This window comes from Metopolophium dirhodum, chromosome 1, assembly GCF_019925205.1.
Source record: "Metopolophium dirhodum isolate CAU chromosome 1, ASM1992520v1, whole genome shotgun sequence".
In the NCBI taxonomy this organism is placed as follows: Eukaryota; Metazoa; Arthropoda; class Insecta; order Hemiptera; family Aphididae; genus Metopolophium; species Metopolophium dirhodum.
Window position 1 is genome coordinate 261,703 of NC_083560.1, and position 20,740 is coordinate 282,442.

The 20,740-nt window shown below is 32.5% G+C and overlaps 1 protein-coding gene across 1 annotated transcript; it reads left to right on the top strand.

Annotated features, from left to right (window-relative positions):
• The first annotated feature begins 2,901 nt into the window (after positions 1 to 2,901).
• Positions 2,902 to 8,166, top strand: LOC132936805 (uncharacterized). The gene has a single exon (XM_061003574.1). The coding sequence runs from the start codon at positions 2,902 to 2,904 to the stop codon at positions 8,164 to 8,166; it is 5,265 nt and encodes a 1,754-aa protein (XP_060859557.1).
• The last annotated feature ends 12,574 nt before the right edge of the window (positions 8,167 to 20,740 follow it).

Genomic DNA, 20,740 nt, shown 5'->3' on the forward strand with positions numbered 1-20,740 from the left:
TTGAATTGGAATTTTTGATTGGTTATACGATGACATTTACACAATGTATTATGTAAGTATGACTTTCTTATGTCCTAGAAAACATTCCGTTTTGAATAAATGAAAATATTCCTAGGGATTATAATGTTATAGTAATATTTAAATATGGAAATATGTTTCTGGGGTAGGGAGTAGGTAATTAAGGATACATTTTAGATAATACTCATAAAAAATCACAACTATTTGTAAAGACTTTTTTAAATTGAATAATTTGGGACATGCAAAAGTACTTTCCCATTATTTTTTATGTAGGAATTTCGTTGTCTATATAATAAGTTAATTTCTAAAAAATGTAACAATCAAAATCTATATTAAAGCATTTAACATTTGTTCACTCTAAACAGAATAAGTCGCTGATCTGTTTAGATGGGGTTTTCGCGGCAGTTTAACTACTATTTTGGGTATTTGAATTGGAACGTTTGACTGAATATACGATGTCATTTACACTATGTTTTATGTAAGTATGACTTTTTTATGTCCTAGAAAATATTCCGTTTTGAAAAAATGAAAATATTATTAGTGATTTTAATGTTTTCGTAATATTTTAATATGGAAATATATTTCTGGGGTAGGGAGTAGGTAATTAAGGGTAAATTCTAGACAATACTCATAAAAAATCACAACTATTTGTAAATTATTTTTTAAGTTGAATAATTTGGGACATGCAAAAGTACTGTCCCGTTAACTTTTAGGTAGGAATGAGGTGTCTCTATGCTAAAGTAATTTCTAGAAAATGTGACAATCAAAATGAATATTAAAGCATTTAACATTTGTTCACTCCAATCAGAATTAGTTTCTGATCTGTTTAAATGGGTTTTTCTCGGCAGTTTAACTACTGTTTTGGGTATTTGAATTGGAATTTTTGATTGGTTATACGATGACATTTACACAATGTATTATGTAAGTATGACTTTCTTATGTCCTAGAAAACATTCCGTTTTGAATAAATGAAAATATTCCTAGGGATTATAATGTTATAGTAATATTTAAATATGGAAATATGTTTCTGGGGTAGGGAGTAGGTAATTAAGGATACATTTTAGATAATACTCATAAAAAATCACAACTATTTGTAAAGACTTTTTTAAATTGAATAATTTGGGACATGCAAAAGTACTTTCCCATTATTTTTTATGTAGGAATTTCGTTGTCTATATAATAAGTTAATTTCTAAAAAATGTAACAATCAAAATCTATATTAAAGCATTTAACATTTGTTCACTCTAAACAGAATAAGTCGCTGATCTGTTTAGATGGGGTTTTCGCGGCAGTTTAACTACTATTTTGGGTATTTGAATTGGAACGTTTGACTGAATATACGATGTCATTTACACTATGTTTTTTGTAAGTATGACTTTTTTATGTCCTAGAAAATATTCCGTTTTGAAAAAATGAAAATATTATTAGTGATTTTAATGTTTTCGTAATATTTTAATATGGAAATATATTTCTGGGGTAGGGAGTAGGTAATTAAGGGTAAATTCTAGACAATACTCATAAAAAATCACAACTATTTGTAAATTATTTTTTAAGTTGAATAATTTGAGACATGCAAAAGTACTGTCCCGTTAACTTTTAGGTAGGAATGAGGTGTCTCTATGCTAAAGTAATTTCTAGAAAATGTGACAATCAAAATGAATATTAAAGCATTTAACATTTGTTCACTCCAATCAGAATTAGTTTCTGATCTGTTTAAATGGGTTTTTCGCGGCAGTTTAACTACTATTTTGGGTATTTGAATTGTGTTGGGACTCGGTTAACTACCAGAGCGCGCCGGTTATTCCGATTTTAAAATGATCCGGTTCCGTGACACGCATGCGCAGCCCAGTGCCGGCCAACGGCCGGTTTTTCGTCGTCAATTCGTTTTATCACGGACTCTACACGTCATGCGCTACAGGAAGAAGGCGTCCGTAGTGCCGTTGTTTTTTTGTTTTTAAATCGTCACGTGTTTTACGAGTATTGTCGCCATTGCGCGGTATGACATATTAGTCAAGTTTATATTGTCTATCGTTGTATGTAGTTGACGTACCACATACGAGAGTCGTCTTTTTTCTCCTCAATAAGTGCGATCGCTGGTTCGTTGTGCCGTATCGTCGCGTTCGTTGTGCTGTAGCGTCGCGTTTGATGTGCCGCCTTATAGGTTCTTACACGCTCGAATAAACGACATTCGCGTTGTAAGAACTTTCGATCGTATTCTCGCTCTCACATTCTACATGCTCGAACAGTAAAATTGGTGTTCGCATTATAGAAAGGGGTGAGTGATCGCAAGTTATCCTCATTAATTTCAATTCACGTGTGCGATGTTAGTCGCACTGGGCCAGTAGTGTCGCCGTCGTAGATCGTCACGTTCCCCAGTCTTCCGGTGCAGATACATCGACCCCGACCAGTACAGGACAGCAACCGACCGGCACCCAGGTCAGACGTATCATACCTTATTATTGTAATAGTTTGATAACCCAATATCACGTTCCGTGATTAATTATTATTATTTTATGTTGTTATGCGATGTGATAGGACTAACATAGCATTAAGTCTACGTTGTATTTTATTAATTATTATTCAAAGGGAGAGAAATAAATTATACAGTCCACTATCATTATATCCTTATTTATCTTATACTAAATTAGATAGCACCCAGCCTAATATAGTCGAGTTTTCACCCGAGTTCAAGTGAACCGGAATTCGCGACAAACATTTGGTCCTTCGAGCCGGATAGCTATCAATAAATTACTGTTAGAGTGTTAGTGTATTATTTTTGTAGGATATTATTATTTGTTTATCCTATTAGCATCCTTGTTATTTTTATTTTGTCTTGTTAGGTTGTTTTGCGTTGTTAGGTGGTTAGGTACTACATCATTTACAATGACGAGAAAAAATCAACAACAAATTAACAATGAACAAAAAAGGGTCGAGTTAACGCGCGCGCGTGCAGCACGAGACGTCGCGTTACGGTCAATTAATAAAATATTGAGCATTGCTAATGATGCCGTAATTAATTCCGAAAATCGTCCTACGTTAGAAGCTCGAATTATGTCGTTAGATCAACTTGTCATTACTTTCAATAATGAACAAAAACATATTCTGTCAGTATTTGCTGAGACCGACGAAGTAGACGAATTTATACGAGTAGATGAGGATGTCACCGAAACAATGCAATCAATGTGTGATCAAATTAATGTGATAGTAGCAAAGTTAAAACCGAATAATTCGATAGCCACGCTGCGCAATAATAATAGGCAGACTTCTGTACAATCACTTGTCTTACCGAGAATAGAGATTCCTAAATTTGATGGAAATATCATTGAATGGTGTTCCTTCCGTGATATGTTTACTTCTTTGGTGCACGTCAACGAACATTACACGGACATTGAGCGTTTCCATTATCTGTTGTGCTATTTATTAGGTCCAGCGTTAACAATAGTAAAAGCAGTCCCACTTACAGCCGACAATTATTCTATTGCTTGGAACGCACTCAAAGATCGGTACGACAATAAACGCTTATTAGTTACTGCGCACATTGAAAAATTATTTGCATTTGCGCCGTTAACAAAGGAATCTCCGGCTTCACTTTCATTGTTCGTCAACACTTTTCGGGAAAATGTATCAGCTATACAAGCTCTTGGAGTTAGTGACTTTGCTGGTTTTTTACTATTCTACATCGGTTCACGGGTTATTGATCCCATGACACGACGATTATTCGAAGCTACTGTCGCTAAAAATCAAATACCTGACTTGAACTCATTATTAGATTTCGTATCACAACGATGTAACGTTTTGGAAAACGTTGGCAGTAGTTCTGGCATTAGTTATGTAGAAAACAATGAAAGGACCGTAGGGAAGACAACGACTAAGAAGATCCAGGGCAAGAAGTCCGAGAAGACATCGTTAGCCGCGGTCACCCCGGCCAAGACAAAAAATTGTTTGTTTTGTGGACATCCTCATGCAATTTACAAGTGTTTTGGATTCCGAAAACAACCAGTTAGCAGTCGCCGTGATTTTGTCAATAAAAATCAATTATGTTTTGTTTGTTTGAACAGTGGACACATGAGCAATGCGTGTCCTACGTCTTTTACGTGCCGTATATGTTCGAGTAAACATAGTACATTACTACACTTGACAGATGATATTACAAAATCGAATACCGATAAGACAAATGACAACTCCGAACGAGCCACTACAAGTTGTAATGCAACACAGTTTTCGGGAGTTACACATACTGAAACCACTGTTTTGTTAGGAACTGTCGTAGTCAGGGTTCGTGACAATACAGGAGTTTTACAAGCAGTCAGGGCAGTGTTAGACAGTGGATCACAGGTGTCCGCAATGACAGTGGATTGTGTCAATCGGTTAGGTTTGACTCGAAGGAAGTGTCCTGTTGAGGTCATCGGACTTTCCCAACAACCGGTTACTACTGTCAAAGGCCAAACTAATTTTAATTTTGTTCCTGTACAAGCCGACGCTCCCGAATTTAAGGGAACCAACGTCATTGTCTTACCTCGAATTATGTCAACGATGCCTAACAGGGTTTTGCCAGCTGAGGTACGAGATCGTTATCGTCATCTTGTCTTTGCCGACCCTCAATTTGATCACCCTGCGCCAGTAGATATGTTGATTGGAGGAGACTTATATCCGTCCGTCATTCAATCTAGAGCTGACGTTATACACACCGAAGGCTTACCATCAGCGATGAATACACAATTAGGTTGGGTCATAATTGGTGCGTTACAGGATAACACACATACTCCGCTTACGTCTCTGTCAATTAGTACAACCCCTCCGATCGAAGAATTGATGCAGCGTTTTTGGACAGTAGAGGAACCCACAGAGTCAACAATGCCAACTACACAAGACAAGCAATGTGAAGACTGGTTTGTTAAAACCACGAAACGAGACGCCACCGGTCGATTTTATGTTGGTTTACCGTTTCGAACAATAGTATGTTTCCCGGATACAGCTGACATCGGATGTCAAGATGAGAAATCGGTCGTTTTAGGGTCATCCAGAACTTCTGCTCTGAACCGATTGTATAATTTAGAACGTCGCCTTGAAAAGGATCCGGAATTATATACTGCCTACCGGGCCTTCATGGATGATTACAGATCGTTAGGACATATGAAGTTAGCGACCGAGCCAGGCAAATATTTTATACCTCACCATCCTGTAGTTAAACGGTGTAATGAGGAACTGAAGATTCGTGTGGTGTTTGATGCCTCAGCTAAGTCTTCATCCGGAGTCTCATTAAATGACTGCTTGGTGACTGGACCAAAGCTTCAGACAGAAATCGGTGATGTTTTGTTGCGCAGTCGACTACACAAATTTGTCTTTACAGCCGACATCACTAAAATGTACCGTCAAATATGTCTACATGAACCAGATAGAGTTTATCAACATATACTATGGCGCAATTCGCCTAGTGACGAGGTACAGGAGTATGAGTTGTGTACGGTCACATATGGCGTAAGTTCGGCTCCGTTTTTAGCGATTCGATGCCTACAACAGCTCAATATGGATGATGGACCTGAATTTCCACTCGTCCACGATGTCCTGTTAACTGATACATACGTGGATGATATTTTCGTTGGCGCTGACACTTTAGAGGACGTTTTAGCAGCAAAAATCCAAATCATCGACTTGTTAAATCGAGGTGGATTTAGCCTGAAAAAATGGGCTAGCAATTGTCCCGAGATTTTGAACACTATCGACATTGAAGACCGGGCTATGACACCATGGATAGAGCCAACTAGGGAACAGGCCGTCAAAGTTTTAGGAGTACATTGGGACCCTGTACTTGACACATTCGGCTATCATTCGACGATAAGTCAAGTTACTCCTACAAAACGGTCAGTATTATCAACTGTTGCTCGCTTTTATGATCCAATCGGCGCGTTGGGTCCGATGGTTTTCTGGGCCAAGTGTTTAATGCAGAGGCTATGGATGGAAAAATTAGATTGGGATGCACCACTTTCATCAGCTTTGACATCGTTGTGGCAAGGTTTCATCGATAAGCTGCCGGACTTAGCATGCTTGTCGTTACCACGACATATTGCAGTAGTCAACAGTCAAGATATACAATTACTAGGATTCGCTGACGCGTCTCAGGTTGGATATGCAGCAACAGTGTATTTGCGTGTGGTAGACCAGAGTGATAATGTCCGATTGTATTTCCTGGCATGTAAAACAAAGGTTGCACCACTGAAGTCATCATCAATGGATATGTCATTAACCATACCACGGCTAGAACTCTGTGCCGCACTCTTGTTGTCACGTCTCTTGTCTCTACGTTTGAAAGTTTTACAGGGCAGAATCAAGATCACACGTGTCCGGGCATGGACAGATTCAACTATTGTTTTATCGTGGCTCACAGCTGAACAAAGGCTATTTAAAATCTTTGTCACAAACCGAGTATCGAAAATACGCAATCTCGTACCCCAGTGCGAATGGGCTCACGTCGGTACTGCAGATAATCCAGCCGACCCTGCATCGCGAGGACTGCTTCCAGATGCCTTGGTAGCATGTTCATCATTTCTACATGGACCGGAATTTCTCCAGTATCCGGAAGAGCAATGGCCGGTTGCCATCACATCGATTGTAGATCCTGCAGAGCTCCCTGATTTTAAGCGCCCATCGAAAAATGTGCTGTTAGCTCAACAAGTTGATGATAGTTTGATTCAGCGGTTTTCTGTGTTGCGCAAGATGCAACGGGTGCTAGCATATTGTCTTCGATTTGTCGACAAGGCTCGACAACGTCCAGTCGTGAGTGGACCAATCATTTGGAAGGAGTACGAAAATGTTTTGACAAAGGTAGCGAGGTACACTCAAAGGTTATATTACGCAGAGTTGCACCACCAACTAGGAACTTCAAATTCCGTCATCACCCCGAGTTCCCTCGCTCAACTTGCACCTTTTGTCGATGCTCACGGTGTGATTAGAGTAGGCGGCCGTCTACAGCATTCGGACTTTAACATAGACGCCAAACACCCTATCTTGTTACCAAAGTCGTCTCACCTTGCTTACATTATTATTCAACACTACCATCAGAACACTTTACATGGTGGATCGCGTCTAGTGGCCTCACTAATTCAGCGACGTTTTTGGATCGTTTCCAGTCGAGCTGCGATACGGCAAGTTATATTTAAATGTACAGTGTGTGTCAGATACAAGGCTGCCGCTCCCCAACCAGTGATGGCAGATTTACCCTCAGCAAGAGTCCAACAATGTCGACCATTTACAAATGTCGGGATAGACTACGGAGGTCCATTCACGGTTAAAGAAAGTCAACGCCGTAATTCAAGGACTTATAAGGCGTATCTTGCGTTATTTATTTGTCTATCCACCAAGGCTGTCCACCTGGAGGTGGTAACGGATTTGTCAACGGAAGCCTTTATGGCTGCGCTGGATCGATTTGTAGCCCGTAGAGGAATTCCTGCACAGATCCACTCGGATTGTGGTACAAATTACATTGGAGCAGCAAGGCAGCTTAAGACATTATTTAAAGACGCAGCACTCCAAGAAGCTCTGCATGCACGAGTTCCGTGTCAGTGGCGATTTAACCCGCCTGCAGCTCCGCACTTTGGCGGTATTTGGGAAGCTGCTATCAAAAGTACAAAGTTACACCTAAAAAAGGTTGTAGGTAATCAGGTGCATACCTTAGAGGAATTGACGACATCGATTACACGGATCGAGGGTGTACTCAATTCTCGACCCTTGGTTGTCATGTCAAGCGATCCGAACGATTTGTCTGTGCTAACACCGGGACATTTTTTGATCGGACAACCGATCTTGGCAATTCCTGAACACGACATCAGTGACATTCCGCAGAATCGTCTCAAACGCTGGCAGTTAATTAAACAAGCCCTTCAATCATTTTGGAAACGGTGGAATCGGGAGTATTTGCACACGCTGCAGAGTAGACAGAAATGGTTCCATCAAAATCCCAGTCTCGGTGTCGGAGATATCGTCGTCATAAATTCACCTTCTCGACCTCCTTTGATGTGGCAAATTGGTCGGGTCATCGAGGTCCACCCTGGTGCTGACCAAGTGGTCCGTGTAGCCACTGTCAAGACAGCGGAAGGGATACTGAAACGTCCAGTGGTAAAGTTGGTTAAACTACCCACCGACAACGCTTAACTTACCTTCTTCCATTTGTTCCATCTTCCACCATCCCAAACATAAAATTTTCTTGCTGTGTATAATTATTTATGTATATATGCATTATTTTGTATTTGAATTGTCATAGGTTTATTTTTGTTTCTGTTTATTACTTAATAGTTGTACAATGATATGGTCTGACCGAGAAGTATCGGTTTTGAAAGTACCCTTTCAAAGCGGGGGAGGATGTTGGGACTCGGTTAACTACCAGAGCGCGCCGGTTATTCCGATTTTAAAATGATCCGGTTCCGTGACACGCATGCGCAGCCCAGTGCCGGCCAACGGCCGGTTTTTCGTCGTCAATTCGTTTTATCACGGACTCTACACGTCATGCGCTACAGGAAGAAGGCGTCCGTAGTGCCGTTGTTTTTTTGTTTTTAAATCGTCACGTGTTTTACGAGTATTGTCGCCATTGCGCGGTATGACATATTAGTCAAGTTTATATTGTCTATCGTTGTACGTAGTTGACGTACCACATACGAGAGTCGTCTTTTTTCTCCTCAATAAGTGCGATCGCTGGTTCGTTGTGCCGTATCGTCGCGTTCGTTGTGCTGTAGCGTCGCGTTTGATGTGCCGCCTTATAGGTTCTTACACGCTCGAATAAACGACATTCGCGTTGTAAGAACTTTCGATCGTATTCTCGCTCTCACATTCTACATGCTCGAACAGTAAAATTGGTGTTCGCATTATAGAAAGGGGTGAGTGATCGCAAGTTATCCTCATTAATTTCAATTCACGTGTGCGATGTTAGTCGCACTGGGCCAGTAGTGTCGCCGTCGTAGATCGTCACGTTCCCCAGTCTTCCGGTGCAGATACATCGACCCCGACCAGTACAGGACAGCAACCGACCGGCACCCAGGTCAGACGTATCATACCTTATTATTGTAATAGTTTGATAACCCAATATCACGTTCCGTGATTAATTATTATTATTTTATGTTGTTATGCGATGTGATAGGACTAACATAGCATTAAGTCTACGTTGTATTTTATTAATTATTATTCAAAGGGAGAGAAATAAATTATACAGTCCACTATCATTATATCCTTATTTATCTTATACTAAATTAGATAGCACCCAGCCTAATATAGTCGAGTTTTCACCCGAGTTCAAGTGAACCGGAATTCGCGACAAACAAATTGGAACGTTTGACTGAATATACGATGTCATTTAGACTATGTATTATGTAAGTATGACTTTTTTATGTCCTAAAAAACATTCCGTTTTGAAAAAATGAAAATATTATTAGTGATTTTAATGTTATAGTAATATTTTAATATGGAAATATATTTCTGGGGTAGGGAGTAGGTAATTAAGGGTAAATTTTAGACAATACTCATAAAAAATCACAACTATTTGTAAATTCTTTTTTAAGTTGAATAATTTTGGACATGTAAAAGTACTTTCCCATTATTTTTTAAGTAGGAATTTCGTTTTCTATATAATAAGTTAATTTCTAAAAAATGTAACAATCAAAATCTATATTAAAGCATTTAACATTTGTTCAATCTAATCAGGATAAGTCGCTGATCTGTTTAGATGGGGTTTTCGCGGCAGTTTAACTTCTATTTTGGGTATTTGAATTGGAACGTTTGACTGAATATACGATGTCATTTACACTATGTATTATGTAAGTATGACTTTTTTATGTCCTAGAAAACATTCCGTTTTGAAAAAATGAAAATATTCATAGGGATTATAATGTTATAGTAATATTTTAATATGGAAATATGTTTCTTGGGTAGGGAGTAGGTAATTAAGGATACATTTTAGATAATACTCATAAAAAATCACAACTATTTGTAAAGACTTTTTTAAATTGAATAATTTGGGACATGCAAAAGTACTTTCCCATTATTTTTTATGTAGGAATTTTGTTGTCTATATAATAAGTTAATTTCTAAAAAATGTAACAATCAAAATCTATAATTAAGCATTTAACATTTGTTCTCTCTAAACAGAATAAGTCGCTGATCTGTTTAGATGGGGTTTTCGCGGCAGTTTAACTACTATTTTGGGTATTTGAATTGGAACGTTTGACTGAATATACGATGTCATTTACACTATGTTTTATGTAAGTATGACTTTTTTATGTCCTAGAAAATATTCCGTTTTGAAAAAATGAAAATATTATTAGTGATTTTAATGTTTTCGTAATATTTTAATATGGAAATATATTTCTGGGGTAGGGAGTAGGTAATTAAGGGTAAATTTTAGACAATACTCATAAAAAATCACAACTATTTGTAAATTATTTTTTAAGTTGAATAATTTGGGACATGCAAAAGTACTGTCCCGTTAACTTTTAGGTAGGAATGAGGTGTCTATATGCTAAAGTAAGTTCTAAAAAATGTAACCTTCAAAATCTATATTGAAGCATTTAACATTTGTTCACTCTAATCAGAATAAGTCGCTGTTTAGATGGGTTTTTCACGGCAGTTTAACTACTGTTTTGGGTATTTGAAGTGGAACGTTTGATTGGTTATACGATGAAATTTACACAATGTATTATGTAAGTATGACTTTTTATGTCCTAGAAAACATTCTGTTTTGAAAAAATGAAAATATAATTAGTGATTTTAATGTTATAGTAATATTTTAATATGGAAATATATTTCTGGGGTAGGGAGTAGGTAATCAAGGGTAAATTTTAGACAATACTCATAAAAAATCACAACTATTTGTAAATTCTTTTTTAAGTTGAATAATTTGGGACATGCAAAAGTACTTTCCCATTATTTTTTAAGTAGGAATTTCGTTGTCTATATAATAAGTTAATTTATAAAAAATGTAACAATCAAAATCTATATATTAGCATTTAACATTTGTTCACTCTAGTCAGACTAAGTTTTTGGTCTGTGTAGATGGGTTTTTCGCAGCGGTTAAACTACTATTTTGGGTATTTGAATTGGAACGTTTGACTGAATATACGATGTCATTTAGACTATGTATTATGTAAGTATGACTTTTTTATGTCCTAAAAAACATTCCGTTTTGAAAAAATGAAAATATTATTAGTGATTTTAATGTTATAGTAATATTTTAATATGGAAATATATTTCTGGGGTAGGGAGTAGGTAATTAAGGGTAAATTTTAGACAATACTCATAAAAAATCACAACTATTTGTAAATTCTTTTTTAAGTTGAATAATTTTGGACATGTAAAAGTACTTTCCCATTATTTTTTAAGTAGGAATTTCGTTTTCTATATAATAAGTTAATTTCTAAAAAATGTAACAATCAAAATCTATATTAAAGCATTTAACATTTGTTCAATCTAATCAGGATAAGTCGCTGATCTGTTTAGATGGGGTTTTCACGGCAGTTTAACTTTTATTTTGGGTATTTGAATTGGAACGTTTGACTGAATATACGATGTCATTTACACTATGTATTATGTAAGTATGACTTTTTTATGTCCTAGAAAACATTCCGTTTTGAAAAAATGAAAATATTCATAGGGATTATAATGTTATAGTAATATTTTAATATGGAAATATGTTTCTTGGGTAGGGAGTAGGTAATTAAGGATACATTTTAGATAATACTCATAAAAAATCACAACTATTTGTAAAGACTTTTTTAAATTGAATAATTTGGGACATGCAAAAGTACTTTCCCATTATTTTTTATGTAGGAATTTCGTTGTCTATATAATAAGTTAATTTCTAAAAAATGTAACAATCAAAATCTATAATTAAGCATTTAACATTTGTTCTCTCTAAACAGAATAAGTCGCTGATCTGTTTAGATGGGTTTTTCACGGCAGTTTAACTACTATTTTGGGTATTTGAATTGGAACGTTTGATTGAATATACGATGTCATTTAGACTATGTATTATGAAAGTATGACTTTTTATGTCCTAGAAAACATTCCGTTTTGATACAATTATTATATTATTAGTGATTTTAATGTTATAGTAATATTTTAATATGGAAATATATTTCTGGGGTAGGGAGTAGGTAATTAAGGGTAAATTTTAGACAATACTCATAAAAAAACACAACTATTTGTAAATTCTTTTTTAAGTTGAATAATTTGGGACATGCAAAAGTACTTTCCAATTATTTTTTAAGTAGGAATTTCGTTGTCTATATAATAAGTTAATTTCTAAAAAATGTAAAAATCAAAATCTATATTAAAGCATTTAACATTTGTTCACTCTAATCAGAATAAGTTTCTGATCTGTTTAGATGGGTTTTTCGCGGCAGTTTAACTACTATTTTGGGTATTTGAATTGGAATTTTTGATTGGTTATACGATGACATTTACACAATGTATTATGTAAGTATGACTTTCTTATGTCCTAGAAAACATTCCGTTTTGAAAAAATGAAAATATTCATAGGGATTATAATGTTATAGTAATATTTTAATATGGAAATATGTTTCTGGGGTAGGGAGTAGGTAATTAAGGATACATTTTAGATAATACTCATAAAAAATCACAACTATTTGTAAAGACTTTTTTAAATTGAATAATAAGGACATGCAAAAGTACTGTCCCGTTAATTTTTAGGTAGAAATGAGGTGTCTATATGCTAAAGTAATTTCTAGAAAATATGACAATCAAAATGAATATTAAAGCATTTAACATTTGTTCACTCTAATCAGAATAAGTCGCTGTTTAGATGGGTTTTTCACGGCAGTTTAACTACTATTTTGGGTATTTGAATTGGAACGTTTGACTGAATATACGATGTCATTTAGACTATGTTTTATGTAAGTATGACTTTTTTATGTCCTAGAAAATATTCCGTTTTGAAAAGATGAAAATATTATTAGAGATTTTAATGTTTTCGTAATATTTTAATATGGAAATATATTTCTGGGGTAGGGAGTAGGTAATTAAGGGTAAATTTTAGACAATACTCATAAAAAATCACAACTATTTGTAAATTCTTTTTTAAGTTGAATAATTTGGGACATGCAAAAGTACTTTCCAATTATTTTTTAAGTAGGAATTTCGTTGTCTATATAATAAGTTAATTTCTAAAAAATGTAAAAATCAAAATCTATATTAAAGCATTTAACATTTGTTCACTCTAATCAGAATAAGTTTCTGATCTGTTTAGATGGGTTTTTCGCGGCAGTTTAACTACTATTTTGGGTATTTGAATTGGAATTTTTGATTGGTTATACGATGACATTTACACAATGTATTATGTAAGTATGACTTTCTTATGTCCTAGAAAACATTCCGTTTTGAAAAAATGAAAATATTCATAGGGATTATAATGTTATAGTAATATTTTAATATGGAAATATGTTTCTGGGGTAGGGAGTAGGTAATTAAGGATACATTTTAGATAATACTCATAAAAAATCACAACTATTTGTAAAGACTTTTTTAAATTGAATAATAAGGACATGCAAAAGTACTGTCCCGTTAATTTTTAGGTAGAAATGAGGTGTCTATATGCTAAAGTAATTTCTAGAAAATATGACAATCAAAATGAATATTAAAGCATTTAACATTTGTTCACTCTAATCAGAATAAGTCGCTGTTTAGATGGGTTTTTCACGGCAGTTTAACTACTATTTTGGGTATTTGAATTGGAACGTTTGACTGAATATACGATGTCATTTAGACTATGTTTTATGTAAGTATGACTTTTATATGTCCTAGAAAATATTCCGTTTTGAAAAAATGAAAATATTATTAGAGATTTTAATGTTTTCGTAATATTTTAATATGGAAATATATTTCTGGGGTAGGGAGTAGGTAATCAAGGGTAAATTTTAGACAATACTCATAAAAAATCACAACTATTTGTAAATTCTTTTTTAAGTTAAATAATTTGGGACATGCAAAAGTACTTTCCCATTATTTTTTAAGTAGGAATTTCGTTGTCTATATAATAATTTAATTTCTAAAAAATGTAACAATCAAAATCTATATTAAAGCATTTAACATTTGTTCACTCTAATCAGAATAAGTTTCTGATCTGTTTAGATGGGTTTTTCGCGGCAGTTTAACTACTATTTTGGGTATTTGAATTGGAATTTTTGATTGGTTATACGATGACATTTACACAATGTATTATGTAAGTATGACTTTCTTATGTCCTAGAAAACATTCTGTTTTGAAAAAAATGAAAATATAATTAGTGATTTTAATGTTATAGTAATATTTTAATATGGAAATATCTTTCTGGGGTAGGGAGTAGGTAATCAAGGGTAAATTTTAGACAATACTCATAAAAAATCACAACTATTTGTAAATTCTTTTTTAAGTTGAATAATTTGGGACATGCAAAAGTACTTTCCCATTATTTTTTAAGTAGGAATTTCGTTGTCTATATAATAAGTTAATTTCTAAAAAATGTAACAATCAAAATCTATATATTAGCATTTAACATTTGTTCACTCTAGTCAGACTAAGTTTTTGGTCTGTGTAGATGGGTTTTTCGCAGCGGTTAAACTACTATTTTGGGTATTTGAATTGGAACGTTTGACTGAATATACGATGTCATTTAGACTATGTATTATGTAAGTATGACTTTTTTATGTCCTAAAAAACATTCCGTTTTGAAAAAATGAAAATATTATTAGTGATTTTAATGTTATAGTAATATTTTAATATGGAAATATATTTCTGGGGTAGGGAGTAGGTAATTAAGGGTAAATTTTAGACAATACTCATAAAAAATCACAACTATTTGTAAATTCTTTTTTAAGTTGAATAATTTTGGACATGTAAATGTACTTTCCCATTATTTTTTAAGTAGGAATTTCGTTTTCTATATAATAAGTTAATTTCTAAAAAATGTAACAATCAAAATCTATATTAAAGCATTTAACATTTGTTCAATCTAATCAGGATAAGTCGCTGATCTGTTTAGATGGGGTTTTCGCGGCAGTTTAACTTCTATTTTGGGTATTTGAATTGGAACGTTTGACTGAATATACGATGTCATTTACACTATGTATTATGTAAGTATGACTTTTTTATGTCCTAGAAAACATTCCGTTTTGAAAAAATGAAAATATTCATAGGGATTATAATGTTATAGTAATATTTTAATATGGAAATATGTTTCTGGGGTAGGGAGTAGGTAATTAAGGATACATTTTAGATAATACTCATAAAATATCACAACTATTTGTAAAGACTTTTTTAAATTGAATAATAAGAACATGCAAAAGTATTGTCCCGTTAACTTTTAGGTAGGAATGAGGTGTCTATATGCTAAAGTAATTTCTAGAAATTGTGACAATCAAAATGAATATTAAAGCATTTAACATTTGTTCACTCTAATCAGAATAAGTCGGTGATCAGTTTAGATGGGTTTTTCACGGCAGTTTAACTACTATTTTGGGTATTTGAATTGGAACGTTTGATTGAATATACGATGTCATTTAGACTATGTTTTATGTAAGTATGAATTTTTTATGTCCTAGAAAATATTCCGTTTTGAAAAAATGAAAATATTATTAGAGATTTTAATGTTTTCGTAATATTTTAATATGGAAAAATATTTCTGGGGTAGGGAGTAGGTAATTAAGGGTAAATTTTAGACAATACTCATAAAAAATCACAACTATTTGTAAATTCTTTTTTAAGTTGAATAATTTGGGACATGCAAAAGTACTTTCCAATTATTTTTTAAGTAGGAATTTCGTTGTCTATATAATAAGTTAATTTCTAAAAAATGTAACAATCAAAATCTATATTAAAGCATTTAACATTTGTTCACTCTAATCAGAATAAGTTTCTGATCTGTTTAGATGGGTTTTTCGCGGCAGTTTAACTACTATTTTGGGTATTTGAATTGGAATTTTTGATTGGTTATACGATGACATTTACACAATGTATTATGTAAGTATGACTTTCTTATGTCCTAGAAAACATTCCGTTTTGAAAAAATGAAAATATTCATAGGGATTATAATGTTATAGTAATATTTTAATATGGAAATATGTTTATGGGGTAGGGAGTAGGTAATTAAGGATACATTTTAGATAATACTCATAAAAAATCACAACTATTTGTAAAGACTTTTTTAAATTGAATAATAAGGACATGCAAAAGTACTGTCCCGTTAATTTTTAGGTAGAAATGAGGTGTCTATATGCTAAAGTAATTTCTAGAAAATATGACAATCAAAATGAATATTAAAGCATTTAACATTTGTTCACTCTAATCAGAATAAGTCGCTGTTTAGATGGGTTTTTCACGGCAGTTTAACTACTATTTTGGGTATTTGAATTGGAACGTTTGACTGAATATACGATGTCATTTAGACTATGTTTTATGTAAGTATGACTTTTATATGTCCTAGAAAATATTCCGTTTTGAAAAAATGAAAATATTATTAGAGATTTTAATGTTTTCGTAATATTTTAATATGGAAATATATTTCTGGGGTAGGGAGTAGGTAATCAAGGGTAAATTTTAGACAATACTCATAAAAAATCACAACTATTTGTAAATTCTTTTTTAAGTTAAATAATTTGGGACATGCAAAAGTACTTTCCCATTATTTTTTAAGTAGGAATTTCGTTGTCTATATAATAATTTAATTTCTAAAAAATGTAACAATCAAAATCTATATTAAAGCATTTAACATTTGTTCACTCTAATCAGAATAAGTTTCTGATCTGTTTAGATGGGTTTTTCGCGGCAGTTTAACTACTATTTTGGGTATTTGAATTGGAATTTTTGATTGGTTATACGATGACATTTACACAATGTATTATGTAAGTATGACTTTCTTATGTCCTAGAAAACATTCCGTTTTGAAAAAATGAAAATATTCATAGGGATTATAATGTTATAGTAATATTATAATATGGAAATATGTTTCTGGGGTAGGGAGTAGGTAATTAAGGATACATTTTAGATAATACTCATAAAAAATCACAACTATTTGTAAAGACTTTTTTAAATTGAATAATAAGGACATGCAAAAGTACTGTCCCGTTAATTTTTAGGTAGAAATGAGGTGTCTATATGCTAAAGTAATTTCTAGAAAATATGACAATCAAAATGAATATTAAAGCATTTAACATTTGTTCACTCTAATCAGAATAAGTCGCTGTTTAGATGGGTTTTTCACGGCAGTTCAACTACTATTTTGGGTATTTGAATTGGAACGTTTGACTGAATATACCATGTTATTTAGACTATGTTTTATGTAAGTATGACTTTTTTATGTCCTAGAAAATATTCCGTTTTGAAAAAATGAAAATATTATTAGAGATTTTAATGTTTTCGTAATATTTTAATATGGAAATATATTTCTGGGGTAGGGAGTAGGTAATTAAGGGTAAATTTTAGAGAATACTCATAAAAAATCACAACTATTTGTAAATTCTTTTTTAAGTTGAATAATTTGGGACATGCAAAAGTACTTTCCAATTATTTTTTAAGTAGGAATTTCGTTGTCTATATAATAAGTTAATTTCTAAAAAATGTAACAATCAAAATCTATATTAAAGCATTTAACATTTGTTCACTCTAATCAGAATAAGTTTCTGATCTGTTTAGATGGGTTTTTCGCGGCAGTTTAACTACTATTTTGGGTATTTGAATTGGAATTTTTGATTGGTTATACGATGACATTTACACAATGTATTATGTAAGTATGACTTTCTTATGTCCTAGAAAACATTCCGTTTTGAAAAAATGAAAATATTCATAGGGATTATAATGTTATAGTAATATTTTAATATGGAAATATGTTTCTGGGGTAGGGAGTAGGTAATTAAGGATACATTTTAGATAATACTCATAAAAAATCACAACTATTTGTAAAGACTTTTTTAAATTGAATAATAAGGACATGCAAAAGTACTGTCCCGTTAATTTTTAGGTAGAAATGAGGTGTCTATATGCTAAAGTAATTTCTAGAAAATATGACAATCAAAATGAATATTAAAGCATTTAACATTTGTTCACTCTAATCAGAATAAGTCGCTGTTTAGATGGGTTTTTCACGGCAGTTTAACTACTATTTTGGGTATTTGAATTGGAACGTTTGACTGAATATACGATGTCATTTAGACTATGTTTTATGTAAGTATGACTTTTATATGTCCTAGAAAATATTCCGTTTTGAAAAAATGAAAATATTATTAGAGATTTTAATGTTTTCGTAATATTTTAATATGGAAATATATTTCTGGGGTAGGGAGTAGGTAATCAAGGGTAAATTTTAGACAATACTCATAAAAAATCACAACTATTTGTAAATTCTTTTTTAAGTTAAATAATTTGGGACATGCAAAAGTACTTTCCCATTATTTTTTAAGTAGGAATTTCGTTGTCTATATAATAATTTAATTTCTAAAAAATGTAACAATCAAAATCTATATTAAAGCATTTAACATTTGTTCACTCTAATCAGAATAAGTTTCTGATCTGTTTAGATGGGTTTTTCGCGGCAGTTTAACTACTATTTTGGGTATTTGAATTGGAATTTTTGATTGGTTATACGATGACATTTACACAATGTATTATGTAAGTATGACTTTCTTATGTCCTAGAAAACATTCCGTTTTGAAAAAATGAAAATATTCATAGGGATTATAATGTTATAGTAATATTATAATATGGAAATATGTTTCTGGGGTAGGGAGTAGGTAATTAAGGATACATTTTAGATAATACTCATAAAAAATCACAACTATTTGTAAAGACTTTTTTAAATTGAATAATAAGGACATGCAAAAGTACTGTCCCGTTAATTTTTAGGTAGAAATGAGGTGTCTATATGCTAAAGTAATTTCTAGAAAATATGACAATCAAAATGAATATTAAAGCATTTAACATTTGTTCACTCTAATCAGAATAAGTCGCTGTTTAGATGGGTTTTTCACGGCAGTTCAACTACTATTTTGGGTATTTGAATTGGAACGTTTGACTGAATATACGATGTTATTTAGACTATGTTTTATGTAAGTATGACTTTTTTATGTCCTAGAAAATATTCCGTTTTGAAAAAATGAAAATATTATTAGAGATTTTAATGTTTTCGTAATATTTTAATATGGAAATATATTTCTGGGGTAGGGAGTAGGTAATTAAGGGTAAATTTTAGAGAATACTCATAAAAAATCACAACTATTTGTAAATTCTTTTTTAAGTTGAATAATTTGGGACATGCAAAAGTACTTTCCAATTATTTTTTAAGTAGGAATTTCGTTGTCAATATAATAAGTTAATTTCTAAAAAATGTAAAAATCAAAATCTATATTAAAGCATTTAACATTTGTTCACTCTAATCAGAATAAGTTTCTGATCTGTTTAGATGGGTTTTTCGCGGCAGTTTAACTACTATTTTGGGTATTTGAATTGGAATTTTTGATTGGTTATACGATGACATTTACACAATGTATTATGTAAGTATGACTTTCTTATGTCCTAGAAAACATTCCGTTTTGAAAAAATGAAAATATTCATAGGGATTATAATGTTATAGTAATATTTTAATATGGAAATATGTTTCTGGGGTAGGGAGTAGGTAATTAAGGATACATTTTAGATAATACTCATAAAAAATCACAACTATTTGTAAAGACTTTTTTAAATTGAATAATAAGGACATGCAAAAGTACTGTCCCGTTAATTTTTAGGTAGAAATGAGGTGTCTATATGCTAAAGTAATTTCTAGAAAATATGACAATCAAAATGAATATTAAAGCATTTAACATTTGTTCACTCTAATCAGAATAAGTCGCTGTTTAGATGGGTTTTTCACGGCAGTTTAACTACTATTTTGGGTATTTGAATTGGAACGTTTGACTGAATATACGATGTCATTTAGACTATGTTTTATGTAAGTATGACTTTTATATGTCCTAGAAAATATTCCGTTTTGAAAAAATGAAAATATTATTAGAGATTTTAATGTTTTCGTAATATTTTAATATGGAAAAATATTTCTGGGGTAGGGAGTAGGTAATTAAGGGTAAATTTTAGACAATACTCATAAAAAATCACAACTATTTGTAAATTCTTTTTTAAGTTGAATAATTTGGGACATGCAAAAGTACTTTCCAATTATTTTTTAAGTAGGAATTTCGTTGTCTATATAATAAGTTAATTTCTAAAAAATGTAACAATCAAAATCTATATTAAAGCATTTAACATTTGTTCACTCTAATCAGAATAAGTTTCTGATCTGTTTAGATGGGTTTTTCGCGGCAGTTTAACTACTATTTTGGGTATTTGAATTGGAATTTTTGATTGGTTATACGATGACATTTACACAATGTATTATGTAAGTATGACTTTCTTATGTCCTAGAAAACATTCCGTTTTGAAAAAATGAAAATATTCATAGGGATTATAATGTTATAGTAATATTTTAATATGGAAATATGTTTCTGGGGTAGGGAGTAGGTAATTAAGGATACATTTTAGATAATACTCATAAAAAATCACAACTATTTGTAAAGACTTTTTTAAATTGAATAATAAGGACATGCAAAAGTACTGTCCCGTTAATTTTTAGGTAGAAATGAGGTGTCTATATGCTAAAGTAATTTCTAGAAAATATGACAATCAAAATGAATATTAAAGCATTTAACATTTGTTCACTCTA

Bases quoted from the DNA above. Each gene is read 5' to 3' on its own strand.
- LOC132936805 (XM_061003574.1), top strand. From the start codon at position 2,902: ATGACGAGAAAAAATCAACAACAAATTAACAATGAACAAAAAAGGGTC.